This window comes from Lampris incognitus, chromosome 19 (genome assembly GCF_029633865.1).
Source record: "Lampris incognitus isolate fLamInc1 chromosome 19, fLamInc1.hap2, whole genome shotgun sequence".
NCBI lineage: Eukaryota > Metazoa > Chordata > Actinopteri > Lampriformes > Lampridae > Lampris > Lampris incognitus.
In genome coordinates this window covers 33,771,661-33,794,915 of record NC_079229.1, presented here as the reverse complement: position 1 = coordinate 33,794,915, position 23,255 = coordinate 33,771,661, and the positions used below count along the sequence as shown (strand labels likewise).

Genomic DNA, 23,255 nt, shown 5'->3' with positions numbered 1-23,255 from the left:
GAGGGGCAAAGAAATCACGTCGCTTCCAGTTGTGAAGTGATCTCGAACTACTCACACGAAGTCTTCCGATCAACCAATAGAAACAGAATAGACAGTCTGTAGCATCCGTCTCCCACTACCCGGAGCTGCACGATCCAGTGACAAATTACGAAGGTTTGCGGTCCCCCGTGAAACTGGATTTGATCATTTCATAATTTTCTGATGATATTAAGCCATCTAGCAAGCTAGTAGTAGCCAACTAGCATTCAGTCACAGCCACAGCACTCCCCGCCAACAACACGACACAGTATCCTATACTGACGGCAAAATGAAAAGTGAAGCTTACCTTCACATACTAATGAGACCGCCCTTTCAACCATGCGTGAACGTCGGGTAAATGTACCTGATTATGGCAGCAGGGTTAGCCCCCTCTAGTTTTCTCCTGGCGAAGTTCACCTTCTGTAAGGGATACCAGTTGCATTCTTTGATATCGACACCCTCGGTCCACGTGCCGCCTTTCTTCTTCTGCTTCAGCTCGAAGTTCTAGCAGTTAAAGTAAAAACACAAACGCCATTCACCATCAGTGTGAGACGGACACGTCACGTGTGGAGTAGAATTCGCAGCTGCAAAGAAAGCAGCACAGTCAGTGTGGTAAAAATGACAAATGACATCCCCTCGCATACTGCAACGTAGCGATTAGCTACAAATAGTGACGTTTACATGGAGGCTTTTATTCCACTCATCAGAATTAAAGCCCAGCCACGGTAAAAATGTTCCGTGCAGCCATCTTGATCGGAACAGACTGGCCCATTATGAAAGAAACTGCATCCCATTTTATTTAAGCTGTGAACACTCGCGGTGGAATTGCCGATTAGACTGATTTCATTCTGAAAGAAAAAAGAAGGCTGAAGTTATACGTTTTTTAAACAACTCAATTCCCAATTGTTGAACCATTTCCATGCACATTGCAAGTGGGTGAAGTAATACCCATGCATCACGCGTTATTATGAAACCCACTGCTTTTCTGGGCAAGACACGCCCTGTGTAGCATTCAAGCACTAGGACTGGCCAGGCGTCCAAGCGCTAGGATTGGCCAGGCGTCCAAGCGCTAGAATTGGCCAGGCGTCCAAGCGCTATGATTGGCCAGGCGTCCAAGCGCTAGGATTGGCCAGGCGTCCAAGCGCTAGGATTGGCCAGGCGTCCAAGCGCTAGGATTGGCCAGGCGTCCAAGCGCTAGGATTGGCCAGGCGTCCAAGCGCTAGGATTGGCCAGGCGTCCAAGCGCTAGGATTGGCCAGGCGTCCAAGCGCTAGGATTGGCCAGGCGTCCAAGCGCTAGGATTGGCCAGGCGTCCAAGTGCTAGGATTGGCCAGGCGTCCATGCTTGCGCTAGACACGCCCACGAGCCTACTCGCTATTAAAATGAATTGAGGATTTGAGATCTTTGACCACCTCCGACGGAAACCGTGTTGTTCTTTTGTGATTGAATACACTTTTCCACACGTTTTGTGTGCCCTTATTAACAAGTAGTGGTTATCGCCATCAGCCAACTACTTAATACAGAAAAAATGACTCCCTTTCAGGAACTGTTGCTGCATAATATTATATCAGTGTCATAGTAACTTTAACGCCTCTGCTACCCGACCTCTAATAAAGAATAGGCTAAAGGCATTCTGGTGTCCTCTCTGATTAAAGTGTTATTAATTTGTGACCCCCACATGTTTTGTGTGTGCTTATTAACAAACTGTGATTATCGCGATCAACCAGTTACATAATACCGAACAATCACTTGTCCTTTTGTGTAAAACATAGCTAAGCTAACAAAAAAACAACGTTGCTTTGAGTAGTGTCAGCTAGTCGTCAAAAAGTTACTACGACACTGATATAATATTATGCAGCAACAGTTCCTGAAAGGGAGTAATTTTTTCTGCATGAAGTAGTTGGCTGATGGCGATAACCGCTACTTGTTAATAAGGGCACACAAAACGTATGGAAAAGTGTATTCGATCACAAAAAAACAAACACGGTTTGCGTCGGAGGTGGTCAAAGATCTCAAATCCTCAATTCATTTTAATAGCGAGTAGGCTCGTGGGCGTGCCTAGTGCAAGCATGGATGCCTGGCCAATCCTAGCGCTTGGACGCCTGGCCAATCCTAGCGCTTGGACGCCTGGCCAATCCTAGTGCTTGAATGCTACACAAGGCGTGTCTTGCCCAGAAAAGCAGTGGGTTTCATAATAACGCATCCATCCCATACTGGCGGTGAAGGTAAAGCCCCAACATGGCCATGCCGCATCGTTTCAACCACTTATTTTAAATATCGGGGAGGCCTTGTTCTCTATCCTCGTATCCATGTTTTCAAAACAATATTCAGGGGTTAACGCAACTTTTTCCATGAAAAGAGCCATTTGGGCCATCTGGTGGGAGCCGCTATTACCTTCCAGTCCAGGGAGGGCTCCTTGACAAACACGTCCATGGTGTTGAGGAGAAGATCCGGCTCGGCTCGGTATGCCCGCAGAGAGTGGACCATGATGCTCTGGATCAAACCCGACTCCTTCATGGGTCGCATCAGACTGAGGAACTGCCCCGTCATCCGGAAAGGCATCAGTTCCGGCACAGGGAGGAACTGTTGGGAGGGTTGGGATGGGGATGAATGAACTGCAGTGTTAATGAGTCCATGAGAATATTCATTTGACTGATTTTAGGGTTATCTGATGCTACGGTTTGCATCTTCTGTGCTGTTACTTGGCTAAACCTGTTGTCAGATTTGAGAGAGGTGTTATGACCCAGTCAAGCGAACACCTCCTGCTCAACCATCAGGAGCAGTTTAATCATACAAGGCTTACACATCATCAGAGGTAATGTTAAAGGCACCAAGATGAACATTAACAGCATCACATAGCCTGGCATGGTGGCCACATATTCACACACAGCTGACAGACGCAGCAGCATCATTAATGATTATCTGTGGATAATGGTACACCAGCACCAACATGCTCAGTAACTTTAAAGGCGACACTTGAACATAGCCTGGCTCACATTCCTCCCGCTCTTCATCAAAGTCATGACATGTGTCCAAGGAGAACTGACCTGGGTGGCTGAACCAAACGCGTGACCAAAGTCGATGCCGATCATGCCGCCGGTTTCCATGTTGATCATGAAGTTTGAGAGGTGGCGATCACCAATGCCCAGAATCCAGTGGCTGACACACAGTAGGGCGTGAGAGCTGATGAAGTGCGAGCGCAGAGAGAGGAAGGCCTCTGGGGTGGTGCTCATCCTCATAAAGGCTCTCCTGCAAGGAAGAAGTTGTATTTTCATGACTTTATAGACTGCACACTGCCTTGCAATTTTACACAGTTATGATCAAATCACAATCAAAACACACATGCACACAGCCACCATGATTGTTGATGGGTTGTGGTTTGCCCATGTGTATTCTGATTCACCTGCCCAAGGACTGGGAATAAAAATGAAGGGCTGAGCAATAATTACAGAGCCGTCCCGGTCGCTGCTCCACCCCTTCTGCCGATCCAGGGAGGGCTGCAGACTACCACATGCCTCCTCCCATACATGTGGAGTCACCAGCCGCTTCTTTTCACCTGACAGTGAGGAGTTTCACCAGGGGCACGTAGCACGTGGGAGGATCACGCTATTCCCCCCAGTTCCCCCTCTCCCCTGAACAGGCGCCCTAACCGACCAGAGGAGGCGCTAGTGCAGCAACCGGGACAATACCCACATCCGGCTTCCCACCCGCAGACACGGCCAATTGTGTCTGTAGGGACGCCCAACTAAGCCAGAGGTAACACGGGGATTCGAACCGCCGATCCCCGTGTTGGTAGGCAAAGGAATAGACCTCCACGCTACCCGGACGCACTCTAGTTGGATTTTTAAAAATTGTATTTTTGCTTATGTAAGCACATATTGTGATATATGTCAATTTCTTGTGAAATTCTCCTTTCTAATTGTGGTCATGATATTTTCCATATCCCCTGCAGTACCTACCTATCGGCACAATACATTAGTCCTCTTGGACGGTTATGTTTTTTATAGTACGTGTCCTCTATTAAATAAGCTTGACAATAAGTAAAGGGCGGGGTAACGCAGGCTCGCTCACCTCAACAGATCATCAGGAACATGCTGCAGGATTTCCAGAAAGCTCTTCACAATCTCAGCTCGGCCCGCTTTCCTGACAAGCAAAGAACACAGAGATTAAGGCTGTGTGATATTCTGAGCTGTGAAATGGTCTTTTTGCCCCTCACGGTCACTTCAGAATTGTCCCAAGGCTGTAAAAAGCCCGATAGCATAGCACAATGTCATCAGTGAATAATGACAGAATTTTTAACATCTCTTTACATGGAAACCTCTTCACGAACAACTTGCTGAAAACTGAAAGCTGTGGATTGTTCCAGGAGTTATCAAGTTTCGCTGACTTACTTATAAACTTCGGAGTATCTCGCGACACCTTTGACCTTTCCTGCAATTTTATCAACCCAGCCACTGTACATCTCCAGAGGCCTGGAAAAAGCAAAATAACCACAATTTAGATGAAACGTTTACAATGTAATCAATCAAACTGACTGAGGCCTATTAGTAACTGAAGGAAAACAGACCTGCTTTTTTCACTCAGTTGAAACCTGAAAGTTGCAACTTTATTTATTTATTTTTAAATGCAAGTTGAACCTCTCAATAATCTATGTACATCTCCCTAAGAAATGTCAAAAGAGGAGTCAGGTTTCACACTTCTTTGATTTTCTCCCCAATTGTATTCCACCCCCTCTGCCAATCCGGGGAGGGCTGCAGACTACCACATGCCTCCTCCAATATATGTGGCGTCGCCAGCGGCTTCTTTTCACCTGACAGTGAGGAGTTTCACCTGGGGGACGTAGCGCGTGGGAGGATCACGCTATTCCCCCCAGTCTCCCCCTCCCCGAACAGGCGCCCCGACCGACCAGAGGAGGCGCTAGTGCAGCGACCAGGACACATACCCACATCCGACTTCCCACTCGCAGACACGGCCAGTTGTGTCTGTAGGGACGCCCGACCAAGCCGTAGGTTACACGGGGATTCAAATTGGCGATCCCCGTGTTGGTAGGCAATGGAATAGACTGCTACAATACCCAGACAGCCCAGGTTTCACACTTAAAATAGTCAACAAGCACAAGTGTACATTTTACACATGCTTATTTATAATGTGCCACAGAGTATTAATATTCTACCATGTGATGTCGAGAACAAACGCTGGCCTCTTTCAGTCCATCTCATTTATTCAGAAACCCTTTTTTCAGTTTATCTGTAAGGGCTTCCAGTACAAACCAGCAGCTGTCACTGGCACCCGCCCCAAAATGTAAGAACCATCACTGTACCCTGAAGCCGTGTTCTTCTCTTTCTTTGTCCTGGCGCTTTCGAGGAAGTCTTTCAGAGTACATGTGTTCTCCATCCACTCAATCAGACCAATTCTGTAAAGGCAGGAAATCAGCATTACATGTACATTACATGTACACATTCAGTCAAAACTCCAGGCATAAATCCCTCGCCTCGCTTGTCTCACTGTATTTGCCAGTGCTTACCTGAAGTAATACTAAGAATATCTTAGTGACAAAACTGGGACACATTCACATGCGGCTGCTTTTCTGATAGATAACCGAGCATAAATATAATTTCATCAGATCAAATTAGTGTACATGTGGCCCAAATTCATCTCAGATGCCTTTCAAGCCGGGGTAGGTAACTTCGGAGAAGTGATTGAATTTTGACATAACCCTCCCCAAAAAAATCCAGTCGCCCCTTTATTCCACGTCCTACCTTCTCTCCCACAACCCCTCCCTCAAAACCAGCTTCCCATGCATGTTATAACTGATGAAACTGGGATTTTTGCTGGTAGTCTATGCATGTCAAAAGTAGTTTTTCATCGAATCTCCTCGTCACCCCGACACTGACGTTGTGAAGCACTTCTGTACTTTACGGGGACGTATTTCTCAAGCTGAACGCTATTTAATCTATCCACTACAAGGTCCATAATGACGACAAGAAAACTGACAGAAAAGCTGTGCACGTGAATGACTGACAGGCAGTGGGGCCGGGCCGTCACAGAGCGCTCCCCTGATTGGCTGACGGCTACTGGGAGTGGAAAAGCCTCAACCAATCAACAGAGCTCAGCTGAGAGTTTGATATCGTGACTACAGATGCAGGGTTAGAAACAGAGGCTGGGTATTCTTTCAGACACCATTTGAATTACTCATAGCTGTAAGAGGGATACCACATTTTTATTTTAATTAATGAAAAAGAAAGCTGCCTGCTCCAGCTTTAAACATGGACAGAAGTAGACTAACGTAGTTCTTCATGAAACATCACTACTTTGAAATCCGGCTCTAGTGTGCACATCATTTTTCTCACTGCAATACCAGAATGTCAGTGAGTACGGATGCCTGCCTTTCCTCCTCACATACCCTTTCAAGGACAACATGGATCACGTGGCCAATGATGCAACCCATTTTCCAAAAAGAGAGTTGGGAATGATGTTGGTGAATAACAATGGTTTCTTTCTTTTTTTTCCCCTTTTTTTTTGGATTCCCCCCCCCCCTTTTTTTTCTCCCCAATTGTACTCACCCCACTCTTCTGAGCCGTCCCAGTCGCTGCTCCACCCCCTCTGCTGATCTGGGGAGGGCTGCACACTACCATATGCCTCCTCCGATACATGTGGAGTCACCAGCCGCTTCTTTTCACCTGACAGTGAGGAGTTTCGCCAGGGGATGTAGCGTATGGCAGGATCACGATCACGCTATTCCCCCCAGTTCCCCCTCCCCCCTGAACAGGCGTCCCGACCAACCCGAGGAGGCACTAGTGCAGCAACCAGGACACATCCCCACATCCAGCTTCCCACCCGCAGACACGGCCAATTGTGTCTGCAGGGACGCCCGACCAAGCTGGAGGTAGCACAGGGACTTGAACCAGCGCTCCCCGTGTTGAGAATCAACGGAATAGACCGCTGTGGGCGTCCGGGTAGCGTAGTGGTCTATTCTGTTGCCTACCAACACGGGGATCGCCGGTTCGAATCCCTGTGTTGCCTCTGGCTTGGTCGGGCGTCCCTATAGACACAACTGGCCGTGTCTGCAGGTGGGAAGCCGGATGTGGGTATGTGTCGTGGTCGCGGCACCAGCGCCTCCTCTGGTCGGTTGGAGTGCCTGTTCGGGGAGGGGGGGGGCCTGGGGGGAATAGCGTGATCCTCCAATGTGCTGGGTCCCCCTGGCGAAACCCCTCACTGTCAGGTGAAAAGAAGCAGCTGGCGACTCCACATGTATTCGAGGAGACATGTGGTAGTCTGCAGCCCTCCCCAGATTGGCAGAGGGGGTGAAGCAGTGACCAGGACAGCTCGGAAGAGTGGGGTAATTGGCCAAGTATAATAGGGGAGAAAAACAGGAGAAAATCCAAAAAGAAAAAAGGAATAGACTGCTACGCTACCCGGACGCCCCTACTGAATGGCTTCTAAACGGAGACAGGAACCTCTACCTGGTGGTGAAGGGGATGACTTGGTAGGTGCGGAGCTGCAGACCTCTACGGGAGCAGGCCGTGTCGTGGCGTAGCAGGATGTTCATCACACTGAAGAGCTGCTCAATACGCTGGTCCTGGCGGAGGTCTTCGCCGCCCTTCACCAGGAACGGGTGGTCGCGCTCGTCATCTCCTCGGATGATCAGACATTTGGGACGGCGGATGGAGGACATGACTTTCACCTGCAGGGCGACAACACACCAACACTGAGACTTCTGTGTCCCGCTTACACAGGGACTTGAAATCCTGTGGAAATGGAGAGACATGATGTAAAACAGATGCAGCAGAGGAGGAGAAATGTGTACCCTTTCATCGAAGCCAGTTATTTTCGCATGATACTCTGGTAAAGGTTTGGACGCACCATCGTATTGTCCTGTTAGGAGACAGAAAGGATTCTGATCAGTGATAAGAGCCAAAATATGGCTTGAAACAGTATTCACCCCCTTTTACACTTAGTTCATATTTCATCGTCTGACAAAATTGAAATCAAAGTGGACTTAATTTGACTTTTTAGCCCCTTATCAACAATTTTTTAGCGAAATATCAAAGGGAAAATTTATACAGTTAGAGCTGAGCTGAAAAAAAATTATCAAACGAAATACTTGATTCCAGGTATTCACCACCACCTCGGGCAGGAACTGAAGCTTTGAGTCTCTATGAAGGCTTGGCCCATATGGACACTGAAAATGTCCCCCATTTCTTGCAATGCACAGAAAGTAGGATTCATTCAGTTAAAAGAGTTCGATAAGGGGCTGACTCTTCCTATGGTGGCACTGAAGCGCTTGTTTAGCACAGGTAGGCCTCTAAACTGAGAGGCTTTCAAATGTATTTTATCAGAATGAAATTCGTATGTTGTCATACTGCGATACACAATTCTGTTGTTTTTTGGGAGGGTAACGGGATATCCATATAATGAACACATACTTTCACACTTTTTGAGTCAATGCAAACAATGCGATTGTTTAATGTGTTCCAAGACATCATTAAAATAATGTTAAATACTGACAGGCCTCGTCTCTTTCATGTGATCATTAGTACGCCACAACTGAAGACTGGAAATGGTAATACTGCATTGATGAACTGTACTGAAATATGGATATTGTCCTATCACGATACATAATTTGGTCATCTAAATCACTGGTTCTCAACCTAGGGGTTGTGAGCTCATTTCTGGGGGTCACTAGATGGTTATGGAGAAAACGAGCATGAAACCGTCCAGACCCACAGTGCAACTGATGGGGAAAATAGGTGTACTGTCTCTTTAGTTGCTGTGCATTCAATTTATTGTCATGTGATTCACCAACTCTTTACCCTTGCGGAAGAGCTGAGGGAGACATGGGAGTTTGATCAGCCGGTCTACACGTGTTTTGAGGACTTGAAGAAGGCTTATGACCGTGTATCCTGGGGTACTCTGTGGGGGGTACTGCAGGACTATGGGGTACCAGGGCAGTTGCTACAAGCTATCCGGTCCTTGTATAACCAAAGTGAGAGCTGTGTCCACATTCTCGGCACAAAGACAAACATGTTTTCGGTGGGTGTCGGACTCCGCCAAGGTTGTCCCTTGTCTCCGATTCTGTTTGTGATATTCATGGACAGGATCTCAAGGCGCAGCCACGGTGAGGAGTGTGTCCGTTTTGGGAACCTCAGAACTGCATCTCTGCTCTTCGCAGATGATGTAGTTTTGTTGGCTTCATCAGAGCACGACCTCCAGCACGCACTGGGGTGGTTTGCAGCTGAGTGTGTAATGGCCGGGATGAGAGTCAGCACCTCTAAGTCTGAGGCCATGGTTCTGTACAGGAAAATGGTGGATTGCTCACTCTGGGTTGGGGATGAGTTGTTGCCTCAAGTGAAGGAGTTCCAAGTATCTCGGGGTCTTGATGATGATGATAGGATGAAGCAGGAGATTGACAGGCGGATTGGTGCAGCATCAGCAGTAATGTGGATGTTGTACCGGATCCTTTGGGTGACGAGGGAGTTGAGCTGGAAGGCAAAGCTCTCAATTTACCGGTCAGTCTTCATTCCAACCCTCACCTATGGCCATGAGCTTTGGGTAGTGACCAAAAGGGTGAGATCGCGGACACAACCGGCTGAAAATGAGTTTTCTCCATAGGGTGTCTGGGCTCAGCCTCAGACATAGGGTGAGGAGCTCGGACATCCGGAGGGAGCTCGGAGAAGAGCCGCTGCTCATGCGCGTCAGAAGGAGCCAGTTGAGGTGGTTCGGGCATCTGATCAGGATGCCTCCTAGGCACCTTCCTTTGGAGGTTTTCCGAGCACGTCCAACTGGGAGGAGACCCCGGGCTAGACCCAGAACTCGCTGGAGGGACTACATATCCAATTTGGCCTGGGAAAGTCTTGGGATCCCCCAGGAGGAGCTGGAGGGCGTTGCTGGGGAGAGGGACATCTGGAGTGCCCTACTTAGCTTGCTGACACCGCGACCTGACCCTGAAGAAGCGAATGATGATGAGATGAGAGATGATTCACCTGAAGACATACATCAGCAATAACAGCTTCTACGAAAATAACAGGGACACGTTTTAAGAGGATCCTGGGATCCAGCGGTCTTGGTGGCTATTGTGTGTGAAGGAACGGTTGTCGAGAAAATCTAAGGACAGTGAGGACTATAGCAGACTAAGGGGCCATTCACATGTTGCGTCTTTTGTGCACACAAATTCATTTTCAATGGAGATGCGTGCCAAGTGTGCTCAAAACTGAAAGCGATGCTATTGCGGCGTGCATTCATTGTGACACGCTTGTTTTTTCGGGCGCACCCACAGCGCACCGAGATGGAAAAATCGCAACTTTTTTTTGAATGCAGCAAGCGTACCGCAGGTCAAAGGCCATTATTCCAAAAGGTATGTTTGGCCCAAAAACAGGACAGGACATGGCGGCATCATGCTTTGGGGCTGCTTTTTGTCACCCAGAACTGAGGCTTCAGTCAAGGTGGGGGAATCATGAAACGCTCCAACCAGTCGATGTTGGTGCAAAACCTTCAGGCATCTGCTAAAAAGCTGAAGATGGAAGAGGAATTTCACCTTTCAGCATGACAACGACCACGGTTCGGTAGGCACCTCGGTTTTAAAGTCATGGTTTGGTATGTTTTTGGTACACTGAAACCAATGACTTACCGGATCATGATTTATCTTGGTTTCATTTTTTTACATCACAAAAACCTGCCGTTTTATCTAGGGTGTGTAGAATTTTTATATCCCCTTTATCAATATTGTGTAGATTTCCCGATGATCATCATGATGATAATAACATAAATAGCGGGCGTTCTGTGTGTGAGTGTGGCGGCAGCAGCGGCGGCTGACCTGGGACCTCGAGTGCGTTTTGGAAAGGGTCGGCTTTAAAGCCGCTCAGCCAGGGAGAATATTCCTGCAGATTCCCGGGCTCCTTCTTCTGGCTCCAATCTCGCATGTCAGCTACCAGCTCATCCACCTTCCTGTGGAAGTTCTTGTCCTTTCTGTTGTCAAACAGCGTGGTGCCTTGATGGCCCAGAAGTCTCTCCACATCTCTGGCAAATTGCTGTCGAATGGAAAAAGAAGAACATCTGCAGTGAATTACAGTACTACACTGAATATCATTACATTATAATTATTATATTATTAAATTGAATTATTTCCACACCACGCCGAAGTCCCAAATGGAGTATAGCACCTCGTGTCCCGGTTTTCATTAAAGATTTTTTTTCTAAAATTGATTGAGGTAAGCCGATTAAACCGTGAATAGCTGAGCTGGGAATAGTTGTATTTACTTCTTTGTTGTGGGTTAATCACATGGTGTTTTCAGCTCTGTAATATCACTCTGGGTGTCAAACAAATACGAAATTCAGGTTGTTGGTTTTATTTTGATGGCTAATCAACTCAAAAAGGATGACTGAATAGATGCTATGTGAGCGCCATTATCTGAGCTACTAAAATCTCTCAAAACACCAAACAAGTCATTTATCACAGCAGCCAATGGGGACTGTTCTTGCTTGCTGGATAAAATAGCACTTCTTATGACCCCTTATACCTCATTATTATTATTTTTAATTCCCCCCCCCCTTTTTCTCCCCAATTGTAATTGGCCAATCACCCCACTTTTCTGAGCCGTCCCGGTCTCTGCTCCACCCCCTCTGCCGATCCGGGGAGGGCTGCAGACTACCACATGCCTCCTCTGATACATGTGGAGTCGCCAGCCGCTTCTTTTCACCTGACAGTGAGGAGTTTCACCAGGGGGATGTATAGTGCGTGGGAGGATCATGCTATTCCCTCCAGTTCCCCCTCCCCCCTGAACAGGCGCCCTGACCAACCAGAGGAGGCGCTAGTGCAGTGATCAGGACACATACCCACATCCGGCTTCCCACCCGCAGACATGTCCAATTGTGTCTGTAGGGACACCCGACCAAGCCAGAGGTAACACAGGGATTCGAACCGCTGATCCCCGTGTTGGTAGGCAATGGAATAGACCGCCACGCTACCTGGACGCCCCCTTGAGATACCTACTTTGATAAAGTCCTTGCGAAATTTTCCAAATCCCTCTGCTTTCGCATCCCCAAGAGACGACTGCATTTCTTTGTACATGCTGCTCATCGTCTTCTTGTTGAAACCGTCCTTCTCCATTTCGTTTTTCAGATCGTCCCACCAGTCCTGCGGCAGTCAAACAATAAGCAACGCAGATTTAAAATGGAGGAGAGGTCACAGACCAGGGAGGGACAGCAGAGGGAGCTCCAAATAAAATATCTTTATTATTTTGATTGACTGACAGGTAAAGAGAACTCATTACCTTGAAGAGTAAGCCGGGGTTTGTAAGCTGCTGCAAAGCGTCCACAAACTTCTTCACAACCCCCGACTTGTCCAGGAGGGCGTTTAATCTGCACACACAAACACACAAAATCAATAATACTATTATTCATCCATCCATCCATTATCCAAACCGCTTATCCTGCTCTCAGGGTCGTGAGGATGCTGGAGCCTATCCCAGCAGTAATTGGATGGCAGGCGGGGAGACACCCTGGACAGGCTGCCAGGCCATCAAAAGGGCCCACACACACCCACACCCACACACACTCATACCTAGGGATAATTTAGTACGGCCGATTCACCTGACCTACATGTCTTTGGACTGCGGGAGGAAACCGGAGCCCCCGGAGGAAATCCACGCAGACACGGGGAGAACATACCAACTCCACACAGAGGACGACCCGGGACGACCCCCAAGGTTGGACTACCCCGGGGCTCGAACCCAGGACCTTATAATAATAATATAATAATAACACAATAATCTTATAATAATAATAATAACATAATAATCTTATAATAATATAACATAATAATCTTATAATAATAATAATAACATAATAATCTTATAATAATAATATTACTGACAACTTAAGCCACATCACTTTACAGTTTTATTGTACTCTTCCTTTCCCTCTTGCCATTATAAAGTGAGATGACATGGAACCAGAACCACTGAGTCCAAATCAAATCTCACTCACAAAGCTTAGCCCTAGTGCCTTTACCAAGCCTGGCAATCATTTTTTAACAAAATCTGGGCATTTTGATTTATTGATACACATTGATTGACCCAGCTCTGTCTCAGGGATTTGACTTCAAGTGAAAAAAAAACAAAACATTTTTTTGGGACCCCCCCCCTTTTTCTCCTCAACAATATCCGACCAATTACCAAGACTACCACATGCCTCCTCCGATACATGTGGAGTCGCCAGCCGCTTCTTTTCACCTGACAGTGAGGAGTTTCACCAGGGGGACGTAGCACGTGGGAGGATCACACTCTTCCCCCCAGTTCCCCCTCCCGCCTGAACAGGCACCCCGACCGACCAGAAGAGGCGCTAATGTAGCGACCAGGACACATACCCACATCCGGCTTCCCACCCGCAGACACGGCCAATTGTGTCTGTAGGGACGCCCAACCGAGCCGGAGGTAACACGGGGATTGCATTTAACCCATCCTAGCTGCATAGCTAGGAGCAGTGGGCAGCTGCCGTGCAGCACCCGGGGACCAACTCCAGTTATTTCTTCCCATTGCCCTGGTCAGAGGCTCAGACAGGGTATAACTCCTAACATGCATGTCTTTTTTTTTTTAAAGAGTCAGTATTAGCGTCGGCTGTAGTTAAAGGCTACAGCCAACGCCATAATATATTTTACAGCCTTGTGCATTTTTACATCAGACTGAAACAGGGCTGAGTCTGGAGTCCATTATCTGGACATGACATTTCCATGGTGCTTTAGGGGTCTGCATGACGTAAGGATGCTACCTCTCCACAAATCCTCGCTGCTGGTGTCCTGTGGCCGAGTCCTCAAAGTGGTAGCTCTCACTGCTGATCATGTGGGCGTAGACCAGCGCCTGCGGGTAACACTCTGCGAGCTGCCTGATCGAATGCTGTACCGCCACCGCTTCCGGTTTGTCCAGCAGTGCCACCATTTGACTGATCCAACCAATAAGCATCCAGCAGGGAACTGACATCATCTACTCAGAAAGAGAGAGGATTCCCATTTCACATCAAGTCGGTACTTTTAGGAAACAAGATTAGAATGTAATGATTTCCATGAGGAAATTGATTCATTTGAAATTCCTCTCTGCATTTAACCCATCCTAGCTGTGTAGCTAGCTGTGTAGCCAGGAGCAGTGGGCAGCTGCCGTGCAGCACCCTGGGACCAACTCCAGTTCATCTTGCCCTGCCTCGGTCAGGGCCACAGACAGGAGTACTGACCCTAACATGCATGTCTTTTTGATGGTGGGGGAAACCGGAGCACACGGAGAAAACCCACCCCAGACACGGGGAGAACATGCAAACTCCACACAGAGCACGACCTGGGACGACCCCGGGGTTTGAACCCAGGACCTTCTTGCTGTGTGGCGACAGCGCTAACCACCGGGCCACCGTGCACTATCTATTTAAAAATTACATGATGGTTAATATTTTTAAACCATTTTCTAATGTTAACAGGGGTGTTGTAGGAGCTTGTAAGTGCCCTGTTACTCATTTATGAATCAGTATTCACAGATGCTCAACATACAGCATGAGTGCAACATACGTAAAGGGAAAAAAGTACCCTGCTAATATTTAGGACTAAACTGACCATACAGCAAAAACAACACATGCACTGTGATTTGCTTTACTTCTTTGCTAATTCAATGCCAACGCTCAACTTAAAGCGGTCTTTTGTCACCTCTTTTGTCATGATGTCCAGAGACTCTGAGGGGTACAGCTCAATGATCTGCAGCAGTCGTGGGAACTTGAGGCGAGCCTCCTCGGAGCTCATCCTCAGGGCCTTCAGCATGTTCTCCACCACATGCATGGGCAACGCCGTCAGCTCTGGTAGTTTGCTAACTGGAAGACAACAAAGACACACAGGAATCAACCTGCTGGAGAGGACAGAGCCTGCAGCAGACACCTCGAAGATGGCGTACGTGTCGGTGTAACATGCACGCTGTTATAACCTGACAAACACTAATATTGGAGCTCTTCTGTGTAACAAGGTGTAACAGAAGTTTATAGAGGCACAGTTACTGCTAGAAAACATTGAGACGGGCGTCCGGGTGGCGTGGCGGTCTATTCCGTTGCCTATCAACACGGGGATCGCCAGACTGAATCCCCGTGTTACCTCCAGCTTGGTTGGGCGTCCCTACAGACACAATTGGCCGTGTCTGTGGATGGGAAGCCGGATGTGGGTATGTGTCCTGATCACTGCACTAGTGCCCCCTCTGATCGGTCAGAGCGCCTGTTCAGGGGGGAGGGGGAACTTGGGGGAATAGCGTGATCTTCCCACGCGCTACGTTCCCCTGGTGAAACTCATCACTGTCAGGTGAAAAGAAGCGGCTGGCGACTCCACATGTATCGGAGGAGGCATGTGGTAGTCTGCAGCCCTCCCCGGATTGGAAGAGGGGGTGGAGCAGTGACCGGGTCGGCTCGGAAGAGTGGGGTAATTGGCCAAGTACTATTGTGATGAAAAAGGAGGAAAAATTAAAAATACAAAGAAGAAAACATTGATACACTTTAGAGTAACAATATAATCTTTCACAACATTGTATTTTATGCATATTAAAGTTTCAAATTTCCATCCATCCATTATCCAAGCTGCTTATCCCAATCCTGGTCACGAGATGCTGGAGCCTATCCCAGCAGTTACTAGGCGGCAGGCGGGGAGACACCCTGGACAGGCTGCCAGTCCATCACAGGGCCAACAGATTCACACCTAGGGACAATTTAGTACGGCCGATTCACCTGATCTACATGTCTTTGCACTGTGGGAGTGTCAAATTAATGAGAGTTTTCTAAAACTTTGACAAAATATTGCAGTATATTACAGTGTTTGGTGTACCATAACAATATATTGAAAGATGACACTTGTATTGCAATACTGATCACATTGCCAACACAGAGCTGCATTACTGACTGTTATCGCTTTGCTCTTCTTCTTGCAGCAGTTTGTCACAGAAGTTGGCCAGAGTCATGTAGGTCTCCGTGATGCTGCTGATGTCCAAACACTCATGATTGTAAGACTGGATCTCTTCGTCGGCCTTCTTTGCAGCATCACGCAACAGTGTCAGCGCCCGCATCTGCAGCCCCGCTTCTGCCACCTGATGGACAAAGAAGTAAAAGGTGAGATGTCTCCCTCTTTCCCAGGCCAACATCCCTACACAAACATGTGCACACAGCCATGTAACTCCTAGGACTGAGAAATCACGTGTGTGTTTGTACTCCAATGGTACCTTAGAATCAGCAGTCTGCAAGGAGGCTCCAGAGAGCCTCAGAACTTTCTCTGCTTTCTCGCTCCCAACAACATCCAGGACTGAGGGACTCCTGCTCAAAGCGGTGGCCAGGATTTGGTAACAGGTTCCCTGCAGGATCTTTTGGTCTCTTACTGCTTTGGCCGAGGCACCTTCACAATCAGCCTGAAGGTCTTCTGCAGAACCGATGAGTCAGTTGTAACACTTTAGCAGGCAGCAAGCTTGCCTTTACTGGATTTATGTAACTGCAATCTATGTCGAGTCCTGAACAAGGGTCCGATGGCTCACACATGCCATCAAGACACAGTATTCAAACGTAGCATAGTGAGCATTTTCCATTTTCAAACCTCGTAAAGGCCTAATTTTGTGTTGTACGTTTGTAGGCTTGTTGGTCTATGAGTTAATTTAAACATATACTTTTGAGCACACAGTTATTGTCCTGGTGGTATTGTGTATGGATATATACATGTTGGATATGCTTGGTAATGTGTCTATGTGGAATCTTTACACTGAAGCCACTTACTACATACTGCTTTCCACCACACATACGAGCTTCAGCCAGACATGACCAGTGAAGTTAATTAGATTCTAACAGGTAAGCATGATTTACAAACACAATTACAGATCCAGAAAAAAAAAAAAAAAAAAAGCAGTTCAACAACATTTTCTGGGGAGGGATTTTGAGGACTTGGGCTGCACTGAGGCCACATTTCTGCAGCTCACCCAGCAGGGGGACGGTCTTCAGTATGGCGGTGATCTGCTCCACAGGACCCAGAGACAGGCTGCGTTTCTGGCTATACCGGCTGAAACTGTGCACCCACCGAAGCAGCCGGCCTCTCTCGGTTTTGGCCTGCCGGTGAAGCTCCTTCAGCAGCTTGTTGGCAACTGGGAAGTTACTCTGAAATAGGAATCATTCAAAGATGACTGCTACCACGGAGAAATAACCGAAAAAAGGCTCAAACTTATGCAGTACACCTAAAAATTGCAACACAGGTTGTCGAAAACCCTGAGGACATCAGATCACCTGTTTCCATGCACTGTCGGCCATGGTTAACTTCATGTTAAACTTGCAGTTGCTTATGACTGTGTCAACGTCGCTTCCCTGGTCTTCTGAGCCGTCCACCTCCATACTGTCATTGGAGGCACTGCTCGACAGCATCTCTCTGATCTTGTCTAAGAAGAAACACCTGAACCACAGAAAAACACACTTCTGAGGCCACAACAAAGACACCTCGCTTGCTTTTCCGCACTTCCTCTCAGTAGAAAAACGTTGGTTCAGTGTTATGTACGTCATATCATATCTACACATCATCAGACTCCAATCTCCTAAAAAGTCAACCAGAACAATGTGCTTTTTTTTACTGCTTTTATTGAGCCCCGTGGGGCAATTCTTCTTCTACATTTAACCCAACCTAGTTGTGTAGCCATGAGTAGTGGGCAGCCGCCATGCAGCACCCGGGGACCAACTCCAGTTCGTCTTGCCATGCCTCGGTCAGGGGCACAGACAGGAGTATTAACCCTAACATGCATGTCTTTTTGATGGTGGGGGAAACTGAAGCACCTAGAGGAAACCCACCACAGACACGCGGAGAACATGCAAACTCCACACACAAAGGACCTGGGATGACCCCCAAGGTTGGACAACCCTGGGGTTTGAACTCAGGACCTTCTTTATGTGAGGCGACAGCACTAACCACTGCACCACCGTGTCAGTTCTGGAGTGTAACTAAATGTTTGGAGATGGAAGTGTGCCCCGAGATCTTTTACTAAGTAGAAATACGTGTAGGCATAATGTGGAATGGTTTTAAATCGAACCGTTTCCCTCTTACCTCGATGTAATAATATCATCCCATACGTTCATCGGATCGGCTTTGGCATCAGGGTACCGGTCTGACCATGATCGGATGAGCTTCTTCAGAGAGGTCAGACACACTAGAGAGAAAAAAACATCACAGGACAAAATGTGGGAAGATGTGTCCCACTGCCAACCATGTACTGACAGAACAAATACACATGTTAAATTCATAAACTACAGGTGAGTGAAGTGTTTAAATCAATAGGCCTCAGTGAAGAAACAGGATACCGGTTTCTCCACCAGTTGCTCAGACAGACTTTCACACCAGAAGTGCAGTGGTCATGAAGGTATTTTGGGAGTCAAGATTTGTTCAGGAGAATATTCGGAAGTAATGAAAGTTCCCGATCACGTGTAAATATTTCACAAATGGAAACATCTGAATCTGTCAGTGTTATCCAGATTATTTTTTGGGCTTAAATTGGAGCGAATTATCAAGGCATGTCGATAAACTAGGGTATTTTCCACATGAACTAAAAGGTTTAGGCAAGTTGGAGTGTACTTCTTTAGAAAGAGGCAAACAATCTCATTTCAAACTTGAATTAGCGGCAAATTATGCACAACTCAATAATTTGATGGTTTATCATTTGCCTCATGAAAATAAGAGTGTATTATCAGAAACAAGAGCCAAATGATCAGTATTAGTACACACAAAAGTCAGGTTATAACCTCGCTCAACATGAGGATTTAGCACACCGTGCGCTAAGGACATAAGGAGTGTTTAGGGTCGCTGCACTAGCGCCTCCTGTGGTCGGTCGGGCGCCTGTTCAGGGGGGAGGGGGAACTGGGGAGAAAAGCATGATCCTCCCAGGCACTACGTCCCCCTGGTGAAACTCCTGTCAGGTGAAAAGAGGCGGCTGGTGACTCCACATGTATGGGAGGAGGCATGTGGTAGTCTGCAGCCCTCCACGGATTGGCAGAGGGGGCGGAGCAGAGACCGGGACAGCTCAGAAAATGGCCAAGTACAATTGGGGAGGAAAAGGGGGGGGGGGTGAATTATATTTGGTAGGTAAGTGTGAAAATGGGTGGTGAACATTGGACTGCTGAGGTAACATGTTACTTAAATGCTTGTTTTTATTCTGTATTTGTTTTTGTACTTGAGGTGAAGAGTGTATGACTGTTTTCCTGATACAAACAGAAATTATCAGCAGAATTATGAAAACGTGCTGTTGTTAGATATGTCATACTGGTGTGACTCACCATCTCCTCCGATGAACTGGAGAAAGTCCTGGATCTCAGTCAAGGCCTGCACCGACTGCAGGATGGTTAAGCGACTTTGTATCATCAGCGAATCCACGCTGGAGTAGTTCTACGGGTGGAGATGGCAAGGAGAGAGTGGCGTTGGTGATATAACTCAATTTACACTTCACACAGTCTGGCGAACCTCTCGCCTCCGTTGACTTCAAGTTACCGTGTAAGAATGGCGATAGAAATGCACATCTGTGTCAGTGGGATGTGTGCATTCAGTCCCGCTCCATTTCTACAGAGCAGAGGAGCCGGCGGGAAAGCCGGTCCCCTCCATGTCTGAATCATTTGTGTCTCGACTTATCTGTACTAAGATGAACAAGCAGAAAACATCAGGAGACGACCGCTCTATCAGATACTGCAGGACGTCTACTGGTCAAACTGCATTTTCAAGTAAAAATAGAAATTTCTGGAATTCTTGGCAGAAAATTTAAACAAATATCAGATTTTGACATCTTTTCTACTGCAGTTACATCCGGGCTGATATTATTGGTCAGATTCATGTTCCCTGATTGATTATATTCTTAACTTAAATGTAAATTCTAATGCTTACATGGACTCTTAATGCCCATGAGGGGACCAGTATTGGACATTCACTCCAGCTATGTTTACACCGAACATTGTCAGTGCAACTGTCAGTGTCAGTTGTACCAAGTGGGAAATTAGCTTACTCAGAGGCCCGTTTCACACATCCGGTTTGTCCGAAGTGCTGATGGGTAAAAAGAAAAAGCAGCATATCACCCTGTCCTGGCATCCAGGCACTGGCTGCCTATAAAGTTTAGCATCGATTCTGACATTTTCTTCATCACTCTGAAGCAAGTCCTGACCAGGCCCCACTTCACATTACACACCTTTCAGCCCCACGTGGACCTGAACTGTAGCCTGAATCTCCTTTAGCTGTTCTCAGATCCACTTTCACAACTCAAGGGGATCGGGTATTCGCCGTGAGGCCCCCTAAAAACTATGAAACCCACTTCTCAAAGAGCTCGGGTTAGCACAATCTGTACTACGTTTTAAATAGGCGTGTAAGGACTCAATTTTTAACACTGGGTTTTTAATAAAATGTATTCCTGTTTTTATTTTTTCCACCTTTTTCTCCCCAATTGCACCTGTCCAATTACCCCACTCCTCTGAGTCGCCCCGGTCACTGCTCCACCCCCTCTGCTGATCCAGGGAGGGCTGCAGACTACCACATGCCTCCTCCGATACATGTGGAGTCACCAGCCGATTCTTTTCACCTGACAGTGAGGAGTTTCACCAGGGGGACGTAGCGCGTGGGAGGGTGACGCTATTGCCCCCAGTTCCCTCTCCCCCCGAACAGGCGCCCCAGCTGACCAGAGGAGGCGCTAGGTTCAGCAACAAGGACACATACCCACATCCGGCTTCCCACCCACAGACACAGCCAATTGTGTCTGTAGGGACACCGGAACAAGCCAGAGGTAACACGGGGATTCAAACTTGCGATCCCCGTGTTGGTAGGCAGTGGAATAGACCGCTACGCTACCTGGACATCCATACTCCTGTTTTTCCGATTGTGCTTGTTGTTACTATTTTACTACCATCTTTTTACTCTATTATATTCATATTTTATTTTTTCCAAATTGTTTTTCATTTTACTCTCTAATTACTTTTGCGTAAAGTGCTATGTAACAAGTTTTGAAAAGTGCCATCTAAATAAAGTCTATCATCATTATTGTGAGTATTGTCCCTTGTAAACACACAAACAAACAAACAAGTAAACAGAGCTACGGAGGCGGACCTGCATGAAGAGCTGCATGGCGTTGTTGGCATAGTACTTGGCGCGGTCGTAGTCCTCCTGCAGGATGTAGAGCAGGCTGAGCTCCTGGCTGTAGTGACTCTCCAGCAGTCTCTTGCGGTCCTCCGTCCTCATGGACTTGTCCAGGAAGCTGAGCAGCGTCTGGTCCCGCTCGCCGAGCTGCAGCTGCTTCAGCATGCTGCGCAGCATGTGGGGCAGGTACATTTCCTACCAGCAGAGGACAGCATGGAGACTAGCTAATGAAACCAAGTACACGGCTGGCGTCTTAACCCGTTGGCGTCCTAATTTCCATACACGTAGACTTAAGTTGCGAGGGGGGGTCCCATCAAGCCAGCTTATGCAAAATTTGATGTTTTGAATAGGAAAAGGCTGAAAGGAAACACTAAATTTGGAAAAGAAAAATACAAATATCCCAAAGAAGTGTCTGTGCTTCCTTTAGGTGGTTTTTGCTTTTGTGCCCAACGGGCAATGGGACACATTCGCCGCAGTAAAAGTGAAAAGTAAATAGATTTTAATCATCTGGATCAGCTGTTTCTTCATCTTAACTGGTTCATCTTTGTCTTTTTTTTTAACAAATCTTTATTCTATTCTCCAATAATATTTCTATTACATGTACTTGTGCACAGGGGCGTGCGCTCATTGTGGCGAGCCCCATGATTGGCAGCAATCATGGAAAAAAGGAGAAAAAAACTTTAAACGCAAACTGATCTGATGCATTATATAACACAAAATAGGCCTAACTCACGCAACGTTCCCAACAAATAAACCAGGTTATAGGCAATTCTCTATCTAACCCACCCAGCAGATGGCGTTAGTATACAAATTCTATTAATAATGCTAAAAAATACCAATGTACTACATAGACTTTAGTTTAAAATGTGAGTACTTACTAAAGAAATGTTAAATATGCCATGGTTTAACATAGTTTGTTTGCACCCCGCCCCCCCATGAGAGGTTTATTTCCAATTCCTGCGCACGCCCCTGCTTGTGCAACGTTTCAAATTATAAAATTTTCTATTTTCTTTTTATGTAGCACAATTTTTGGACTAATTCAATGTTTGTATGAAACATCTTACCACAAAAGCTGTAAACACTGAAACATATTAATTACACACATGAAGACGAGGGGCACACGTAACCTAAAAGAAAACACATAAATGTGGTAAAACTTTGTCGTGGGTGTTTAAGTATGGACACACAATGTAGGACACGCAACACGGAGACAACTTTTGTCCTACCTGGTAGAGGGGATCTGACCACATCTTCTCCAGGTCGGGTGGCGAGGTCTTGTCTATGTTGACGATGGAGTAGTACTGCAGAGACTTCCACTCGGTGAGGTGGCTGTAGGCCTCCATGGCGGCTACCTCCCAGAAGTCCTTCTCGGAGTCGGTGGGCTCCCCGTCGCCCCAGTCCTCTGTGTTCAGAGCCTGTCAGAACGGACTAACAGCTGAGTACACCGCCACAAAACTGCACCTCACCAAATTCAACACTTGGGGTGCTTTGCTGGTTTGATTTTGCTCATTTAAGTCGGCCCATTAGACCCTCAGATACATATTTCCATTCACACTGCCGTCACTCATGAGACCAGTGCTCTGCTTTCAAGGACTATTTTCTGAACCGCTTCAGTCAAGGAGAAGGTAACTACAAAAGCTTGTTTTAGCATGACATCTGTCATTTCAAAAACACAATCCAGCACCATTATTTTTATTATTATTTTTTTGATTTGCCCCCTTTTACTCCCCAGTTGTACCTGGCCAATTACCCCACTCTTTCGAGCCGTCCTGGTCGCTGATCCAGGGAGGGCTGCAGACTACCACATGCCTCCTCTGATACATGTGGAGTCACCGGCCGCTTTTTTTCACCTGACAGTGAGGAGTTTCACCAGGGGGACTTAGTGCGTTGGAGGTTCACGCTATTGCCCCCCGGTTCCCCCTCCCCCCGAACAGGCGCCCCGACCAACCAGAGGAGGCACTATTGCAGCGATCAGGACACATACCCGCATCCGGCTTCCCACCTGCAGACACATCCAATTGTGTCCGTAGGGACGCCCGACCAAGCCGGAGGTAACACGGGGATTTGAACAGTGGATCCCCATGTTGGTAGGCAACGGAATAGACTGCAAC

General features: G+C 47.2%; 1 protein-coding gene across 1 annotated transcript in view; it reads right to left on the bottom strand.

The window, feature by feature from the left end:
* Positions 1 to 23,255, bottom strand: part of prkdc (protein kinase, DNA-activated, catalytic subunit) — a 90,058-nt gene that overhangs the window by 1,106 nt on the left and 65,697 nt on the right. The window contains exons 65-85 of the mRNA XM_056299334.1: positions 22,371 to 22,559; positions 21,115 to 21,339; positions 19,311 to 19,419; positions 18,088 to 18,190; positions 17,283 to 17,445; positions 16,982 to 17,156; positions 16,241 to 16,434; positions 15,925 to 16,108; positions 14,698 to 14,858; positions 13,782 to 13,993; positions 12,287 to 12,374; positions 12,007 to 12,150; positions 10,831 to 11,044; positions 7,825 to 7,892; positions 7,481 to 7,701; positions 5,338 to 5,430; positions 4,409 to 4,489; positions 4,089 to 4,160; positions 3,065 to 3,266; positions 2,412 to 2,600; positions 383 to 522 (exon numbers count right to left, since the gene is read on the bottom strand). Of these exons, the coding sequence (XP_056155309.1) occupies positions 383 to 522; positions 2,412 to 2,600; positions 3,065 to 3,266; positions 4,089 to 4,160; positions 4,409 to 4,489; positions 5,338 to 5,430; positions 7,481 to 7,701; positions 7,825 to 7,892; positions 10,831 to 11,044; positions 12,007 to 12,150; positions 12,287 to 12,374; positions 13,782 to 13,993; positions 14,698 to 14,858; positions 15,925 to 16,108; positions 16,241 to 16,434; positions 16,982 to 17,156; positions 17,283 to 17,445; positions 18,088 to 18,190; positions 19,311 to 19,419; positions 21,115 to 21,339; positions 22,371 to 22,559 (3,227 nt within the window). The remainder of the gene's footprint in view (positions 1 to 382; positions 523 to 2,411; positions 2,601 to 3,064; positions 3,267 to 4,088; positions 4,161 to 4,408; positions 4,490 to 5,337; positions 5,431 to 7,480; positions 7,702 to 7,824; positions 7,893 to 10,830; positions 11,045 to 12,006; positions 12,151 to 12,286; positions 12,375 to 13,781; positions 13,994 to 14,697; positions 14,859 to 15,924; positions 16,109 to 16,240; positions 16,435 to 16,981; positions 17,157 to 17,282; positions 17,446 to 18,087; positions 18,191 to 19,310; positions 19,420 to 21,114; positions 21,340 to 22,370; positions 22,560 to 23,255) is intronic.